The sequence below is a fragment of the Hipposideros armiger genome, unplaced genomic scaffold, assembly GCF_001890085.2.
Source record: "Hipposideros armiger isolate ML-2016 unplaced genomic scaffold, ASM189008v1 scaffold_380, whole genome shotgun sequence".
In the NCBI taxonomy this organism is placed as follows: domain Eukaryota; kingdom Metazoa; phylum Chordata; class Mammalia; order Chiroptera; family Hipposideridae; genus Hipposideros; species Hipposideros armiger.
In genome coordinates this window covers 1010171-1018443 of record NW_017731730.1, presented here as the reverse complement: position 1 = coordinate 1018443, position 8273 = coordinate 1010171, and the positions used below count along the sequence as shown (strand labels likewise).

The following is an 8273-nucleotide window of genomic DNA, read 5'->3' as shown; positions in this document are numbered from 1 at the left end:
TCCTCTTCCTCCTCCTCCTCCTCCTCCTCCTCCTCCTCCTCTTCCTCTTCTTCTTCTTCTTCTTCTTCTTCTTCTTCTTCTTCTTCTTCTTCTTCTTCTCTCTCTCTCTCTCTCTCTCTCTCTCTCTCTCTCTCTCTCTTTTAAAGATTTTATTGGGGAATCGGGGGAGGGAAACAGATAAGTTGCTGTCCTTTTGTTCTTCAGTCTAGTTGTGGAGGATGTCGCTTCACTGGCCCATGTTGGCATTATCACTGCGCTCTTCCCAGGTGAGGCAATCACTCGCCGGCCATTGGACAGCCGCTCACAGTGACTCACCGCAGCCCAGCTCCAAGTCGAGCTGTTGTTCACCATCTTAGCTATGGAGGGCGCAGCGTCACTGGCCCCCATGTGGGATCTGAACCCGTCCTCTGCTGCTCAGAGTTCACGCTCCCAAGCCAACTCCTAACCAACACGCCACTCAGCTGGCCCTCTCTCTCTTTTTATTATTAGTTTCAGGTGTACAAAAGAACATAGTGATTAGACATGTACACCCCTCAAAGTGATAACCCCAACAACTCTACTACCCTTCTGACAATATTAAAGTATCATTGACTATATTCCCTATGCTGTACTTTACATCCCACGACTATATATATATATATATATATATATATATATATATATATATATATATATATAAAAATTATAGTTGACATTCATTATTATTTTATATTAGTTTCAGGTGTATAGTGCAGCGGTTAGACATTTATATAATCTATGAAGTGATCCCCCGATAAGTCCAGTACCCATTTGCCACTATTCATAGCTTTTACAATATTGGTTATATTCCCCACACTGTATTTCACGTCCCCGTGACTATTTTGTGACTAATTTGTACTTCCTAATCCTCTCACCTTTCTCGCCCATCCTCCCAACCCCCCTACCATTTAGCAACCATCAAAACGTTCTGTCTCCTTATGCTTCTCTTACTTGGCCTCTCTGGTGCATTTGAAACAGCTGACCACCTCGTCTCTCAGTGCTGGGGTTCTCTCTTCTCTTCCGGCTGCCCTTCCAGGTCTCCTTTTCCTCTGCCTGCCTGCAGATGCTGCTGTTTCTTTATCTCCTCAGGCTGCAGCCTCTCAGGGCAACCACACCCTGCCACACCCACACCCACATGCTGACAACGCCCACTTCGCCAGCCCTCGCAGCCTCTCTCCAGGCTATTCCCACGCCCCCTCCACCTCCCACTGGCACGCAGGCATCTCAAACTCAGCATTGCAAAGTGGAAACACAGTCAACAGTACCTCACACACTTGACTCTCCTCCAATCCACACTGAGATACTCCAATGTGAAATACGGGAGACGTATAAGACTTTAGTCTACTGAGTGTTTCATGACCAAGTCCTGCTGATGACCCTCATCTTCCCAGAGCCTGATCCCCACCAATCCATCCTAGTGGCCTCTTTGGCAGCACTGGGTGAGGCACCTATATACACGACCTCAAAATCTCATAACTCTCTTAAATGCTAGGTATTTAAACCCATTTTACAGATGAGTAGAGCTCACAGAGGTTACAAATGTGTCATCAGTCACAGGGTTTGAAGCCATTGGCCAGGGCTCAAACTTCACGCTCTTTTTTCACCATACCCCCAGTCTGAAGTGGAAACCCAGGGCACTTCGCAGCCGCTCTGCAGCGATCCACTGTTGACGCTCCTGGCTCCTTCTTGAGATGCTGGCTTCTCCTGGCTTCGAGGATTCCCTCCCACTTCCCTGGCCTCTCCTCTAAGTGGAAACACCCCTCTTCTCTCCCTGAATAATGCTCCCACGCCCCTTCACCCACTCCTATGGCTTCAATCTCCACCTTCTATCCTAATTTGCAACCTCTCTCCAGAGCTTGAGACCCACATATCCACTTACTCAGATGTTCCAAAGGCACCTCAGACATTTCCAAACCTGGACTCATCTCTCTCTCACCCCCAATCTGCTCCCCTCCAGGGTGTCCCATCCCAGGGAATGCCCTGTCATTCATCTACCCAGCGGCCCTGGCCAGAAACCGGGGCAGCAGCCTTCACTCGTTCCCTAATGCACCTGCTCATTCTACCTCCTGCAAGTTCTCACAGTCACCTCTGTCATCCTGGCTCAGAGCCCCATCATCCTTGGTGACTGCCGCCACCTCTTCACTCATCTCTTTGATCCCTCTAATCCATTCTCTACCCTGCAGCCAGGGTCATCTTTTAAAATCTGACCGACCACACAGCTTCCAGTTGCAAACAACCTTCAGTGAGAGACCTGAATTAAAATTTTAAAACGATATCCTTTCATTGTTTCACATTCCAATCAGGATCAAGTCCAAACTGCTGGCTTGCAGGGCTTTTCATGAATCACCTCGGTCCAGTCTTTCTGGTCTGTGCTCTCAGCCTCCTCCCTCTTACACACTCTGCAGATAGAATGGACTCTCTGCCTTCCTCTCACCTCTGAAAACTCTGCCCTAGCTCCTCCCATATCTAAGTAATCCCCAAGGGCCTCTGCTTAGACCTTACCTGCTCTGGGAAAGCCCCCTCTGGGTGCTTCCACCACACCTGAGCTCATCTGCCTTACGCCTGAGGGTCCAGAACAGGAGAGGCCATTAGCTCCTGGTTTGCAGTTCACGGTGGAACCTCCAGTACTGACCAGGGAGCCTGGTGCACAGTAGGGGCTCAATTGTCAAGAATGAATGAATCAGCTAACAGGAAACCTGCACATGGCTTTCCCTTGAGCATAATCCCACAGGATAAAGCCTCAGTGGGTCCTGCACGTCCCATTCCCATACAGGGTAACATCCCCTGGCTCCCTCTAGCCCTTTGCTCCAGCAAGCCTGCAGGAACGACCTGTAGTTACAGCTTCTGAGCAGCTCTCCTAGGCGCTGCTTCCCCAGTGCTTTCAGGCATGTTGCAGAAATTGTTTTAAGGCCGTCCTCTCTCTCTCTCTCTCTTCTCCCTCTCTCTCCCTCTCTCTCTCTCTCTCTCTCTCTCTCTCTCTCTCTCTCTCTCACACACACACACACACACACACACCCTCCCCCATGCAGGAACTATCTTTTTTATGTCTATTTTCACAGCACAGTGCCTGGACACAGTGTTGGCTCAATAAGTATTTGCGGAATAGAGCCTGCAACTTTTTTAACTTTATAATTTTCCAGGTCCATTAGCACACAGCAGATTAAATATATACTATGTCCATGTAAGAATGTCCAAACCTATAGAGAATTTTTTTTTTTAGTTGAGCCATCCTGCCACCTGTTGGCAGCTCAGCAGCAGCTCAGCTTGGGCCGGGAATCAAACCGGCAAACCTGTTGCTCAGAGCTTGCATTCTTGAGTGAGCTCTTAACCAGCTGAGCCACTCAGCCAGCCCTAGAGAATTTTTATAAGCATTTGAGCCAAACTGACAGACAATGGCGGGAAGCAAGATCTCAAATGCACCAGAGAATGACAGCTTTGCAATTACTTTTATGCATTTGGAATTGAGGGAAGTAAAGATGACAGGAAAGTAGGAGAAAGCAGGGCTGGAATTGGATTACAGGATAGTTAAGATTATGTGCTCTCTCGAAAATGGCTGTTTCAAAGGTGTGCTAACCTGCATGCACAGATACAATGAACAGGGCTCGCTTAAGGCAAAGATAAACCTACTAAAAAAGTTTACATGCCTGGGGCATGCCTATCTACCATCACCTGCCCAGTTAGGAATTTATGATCAGATCACCCTGTGAGGTTACTTTCCAGAGAACCCCTTTTTTATCCACAACTAGCAGTATAGATTAACCTCTGTTTAAAAAAAAAATTACACTTTTCATTTTGAATAGTCTTAAACTATTGTCAGTGGTGAATGGCACATCCTTTAAGGGCATATTTGAGTTTTTCTAAATAGTCCAAAGTTATTCAAGTTAAATAAAATGAGTAACCCAGGTTTTGTGTTTTTGTTTTTTGTTTTTTTGAGGGGTGGGTAGAGCAAAAACAACCAAACAATACTACACAGGTACACAAAGGTAATAAATAACGCTGTTAGCAAACTGATTCCCCAAGCAATTCCTACATCCCTTTAAAAAAATAAATTGTAAATCCAATTCAGATACCGAGGCCAGGGCTGGAGGGCCCAGAAAGAGAAATCCGTAAGCGCGTTTTCAAATATGTAAACATATAGCTGCAGCCGAATTTTTTTAGGGATTAAAAAAAAAAAATCCGCACCCCAACCCGGGCGAAAGTGGCTCCGCACGTCGATAGAAATGCTGCTGCAGGACCAAGGACCACCCAGCCCAAGGCCAGGCCGCACCAGCAGCAATTTAGCCCCAGCGTCCTCGAGGGAAGTACCTGCATACCCCGCCCCCGCCTCCACCAATGGCGGCCCGGCGGCCCGACCACGGCAGCCAATCCAGACGCCTGGGGGCGTGGCCTCGCAACGCCACGAAACGCACATTATCCCGGCCGGCGAGGGGCTCCAAAGGTGCCCCCCTCTCCCCGCCCACAGCGACCCCAGATTCTCCGGCTTGGCGCTATTACTGGACCTTGAGATGGTCCAAATATATGCCCGGGTGTTCTCCCACCTCTGTCACTCCAGGCAACCAACTTCAAACAATGTCCCGTAGCGTTCGCACCTCGTTCGGAGCCTCTCAGGCACATTCCCCCAAAACCCTCCAAGGCCCCGGCCATTCCTCCCGTCTCTGCTCGGATACCGCTGCAGCAGCACGACCTTTGCTCTCCTCTCCCAAGCGATGGGCTGCAGTCCTCTCCTCCCTCCTTCCCCGCCATCTCTCCCGCCAAGTCCCCAACTGCGCGCATCCGGAGCGCGGAAAAGGATCCCCCAGGGCCGCTGACCACTTGCAACCTCCCCGGTCCTGGAAGCCCTGCCTCCCCGCTTCCTCGCAGTTTACCATAAGCGTTCCCACCCTGTCTCCGACATCTTGAGGTTCCAGCAGCGCCGGGAGTGACTTCTGAATCATTGGAGGAGTACTGCGAGTGCACTGGGGGCTCAGGTCCGGCCCTGGCGACCTTGGAGAAGACAACGCGACGGCGGTAGCCAGGCGACGCGTTCTGAGTCCACGCTGTCTACCGTTTGTGCTCGTCGGGGATCGGGACCTGTGAGTCCGGGGGCACCGCGTCCACTACCCGCACGTGGCTCCAGGGTGCCGAACTGCGTACTTGCGGCTCTTCACTTGCTCTATAGACACCGCGGCTCTGCTCTCCGACACATCTTGCGGGCATGCAGACCTCAGGGCCTGAGGTGATTAGGCTGAGTCTCCGGGGGTGGAGAAAAGCAGGAGGAAATACATAGAACCATGGGATTTAGCTTCCGGGGTCGGAAGCTCGCCTGGCGCTGTTGCGATTATGCTCTTTAGTGCCATCTTGTGAGGATAACTGGAACTGCAGGATCCGCAGTTTCCCGAACCCGGAGCTTAATTGGCACTTCTGCTGGAAATTTTGTTTTGGGGGGCAACGTCTGAACGTACGAGATCGGTAGCCAGCAGCTACCAGCTTTGTGGCTATTAAGCACTTGAAATGTGGGTATTATGACTGAAGAACTGAATTTTAAATTTGATTTAATTAGTTTATATTTATAAACTAAAGCTGTGTGGAATATTTTTCTGTTAAAGACAACTTTATTGTTTGGCGGATCTTCGTTTCCCTTCAAACGCTGAAAAGTTAGCATTGGAATTGACATGTGCTGTAAATTAAAGTGGTGGGAAAAAGGGGCCACGCACTAAACCTGACAAGCTCAGGGGAGGCCTGCATGGCAAGCCCTACAAACTCAGACACCGAAAGTAACCACATAGGAGGGTCTGAACATAAAAATTGCTAACTAAAAATCGTTTCGTGGCAGTAGCCAGTTGTCACATCCTTGGCCTGTAGCTTCCTTGACAAAGGTTAACCTTTACCTTAAGTGAGCCTGTCTATTTTCTTTTTGGGTCTACTACACCATTGGAATGTCAGAGTAATCCCCTCTTTCCTGACCCCTAGGGGGCACAACCAGCCACACCAGAGCAAAAGATCACAGAATCCCTCATTGTTATTGTTGTCCTCTGATTACCATCTCTATGTGCTGTAAAATGCTAACTATTAACTCCTGTACCCACCATTTTTATCCAGTTCCAGAGAGTCCCCCCCCACACACACAAACCCTTTGCTTTTTTTCACCCCTTCAATGTACCACCAGTGGATTTCCTCCTTTGATGCTAATGTATAAAATAAGTTGCAAAACCACCATTTTCTGGAGCATTTTCTCAATCCATTGAGATTTTGCTTCCCGGCAATTGTCGCCAGTTTGGCTCAAATAAACTCAAGCTTTCTCTTAGGCTGGATGTTTTTTTCGTCGACATTAGTTATCCACACACCGGAATTCTAAGGCTTGTATTAGTAAGGCAAAGTATGTCTAATAATTTTTATATTATATATGTTGAAATGATATTTTGGATTTGGTAGTTAGGTAACATATATTAAATTAATTTTACCTCATTCTTTTTACTTTTTTAATATGACTATTAGAACACTTAACATTGTTGATATGTAGCTATTGCCATTTTGTTATTCATAATTTTGATTTTTTTTTTTTGTCTTAAAGAAGTCCCTCTAACACTACTTGTAATACTGGTTAGGTGGTAATGAACTCCTTTAGCTTTTTCTGGTCTGGGAAGCTCTTTATTTGTCCTTCGATTCTAAATAATACCCTTGCTAGGTAGAGTAGTCTCGGTTGTAGGCCCTTGCTTTTCATCACATTGAACATTTTGTGTCAATCCCAACCGGCTGCAAAGTTTCTGTTGACAAATCAGCTGACAGTTTTATGGGAGCTCCCTTATAAGTTACTATTTGCCTTTCTCTTGCTGCTTTTAGGATTCTCTCTTTGTCTTTAACCTTTGTATTTTAATTATAATGTGTCTTGGTGTGGGCCTGTTTCAGATCATCCTGTTTGGGACTCCCGGCACTTTCTGAACTTGTATATCTATTTCCTTCAACAGGTTAGGAAAGTTTTCAGTCATTATTTCTTCAAATAAGTTTTCAACCCCTTGCTTTCTCACTTCTCCTTCTGTTACCCCTATGATGCAAATGTTGTTATGCTGGATGTTGTCTCAGAGGCTTCTTAAACTATCCTCATTTCTCTGGATTTTTTTTTCTTTTTGTTGTTCTGATTGGGTGTTTTCTGCTACCTTGTTTTCCAAATTGCTGATTCGATCCTCTGCTTCATTGAGTCTCCTAGTGATTTCTTCAAGTGCATTCTTTATTTTAATTATTCTATTCTTTACTTCTGATTGGTCCTTTTTTATGGTTTCTATCTCTTGGCTGAAGTTCTCACTAAGTTCCTTGAGCATTCTTATAACTATTGTTTTGAACTCTGTCTCTGGTAGGTTGCTTGTCTCCAGTTAGTTATTTTTCGGGATTTTTCTCCTGTTCTTTCATTTGGAATGCATTTCTTTGCTTCCTCATTTTGGCTGCCTCTCTGTGTTTGTTCCTATGTATTAGGTAGATCTGCTATGTCTCCCAGTCTTGGCTGGGTGGCCTTATGTAATAGATGTCCTATGGGGCCCAGTGGCACAGTCTCCCTGGTCACCTGAGCCGGGTGCTCCCGGAGTGACCCTTGTGTGTATTCTCCTGTTTTGGTTGACCCTTGATTGCTATTGGCACATCAGCGGGTGGGATTGACCCTTAGGCTAACTGACTGTGGGGTTTGGCCACGTCCACAACTTATGAGCTGCTGTGCGTGAGGCTTACCCTACTGAGTGAGATTCATCCCCACAGGCTCTGTGTCTGCTGAGGCTGCTCTTTGTGTGTGGTGCTTGTGGGACTAATTGGGCAGTGCTCTGCTGTGGTCTAAACCAACCTCCAAGTGTGTTGGTTCTGGGGCCTCTTGGGAGGAGCTCTGGTGCAGGCCCAGATCAGCCACTGACTGTGACTGTCTGGGGGCTACCTGGTAGGAGCTACAGAGTGATCCTCAGTTGTTCACTGCCTGTGCTAGACCTGGAGGCATGTGGACGTCTGCCTCCAGCACCATGCTGGGGGTAACTCCTCAAAAAGCCAGGACATCTGGAGGCCTACTGCCATCTGCCAGCTACCTTAAGGTTCAGCCATGATAAAGTCTCATGCCATTCACAAATTGGATGAACAGGGTATCAGAATCACTAGAGTGGGAAGAATTGTGGTCACTAGGTTAATGTAAATTATGGTTTGCTGCCAGTGCTGAGCCTATAAATATTCAGCAAAAGTCTCAGAGCACACTGAGGCCAGTTGCCACCCACCTGGGTCCTGCTGGACTCCCAATAGTTTTCCAAGAA

At 47.4% G+C, this 8273-nt stretch overlaps 1 protein-coding gene across 2 annotated transcripts in view; it reads right to left on the bottom strand.

The window, feature by feature from the left end:
* Nucleotides 1-5539, bottom strand: part of SLC25A38 (solute carrier family 25 member 38) — a 12740-nt gene extending 7201 nt beyond the window's left edge. Inside the window, exon 1 of one of the 2 annotated variants that reach the window (XM_019662805.1) lies at nt 4899-5539. In XM_019662805.1, the coding sequence (XP_019518350.1) occupies nt 4899-4952 (54 nt within the window). In that variant the 5' untranslated portion in view covers nt 4953-5539. Of the gene's footprint in view, nt 1-4883 lie in introns of both variants that reach the window. The other variant, XM_019662804.1, reaches the window with a different exon arrangement.
* Nucleotides 5540-8273: the final 2734 nt, after the last annotated feature.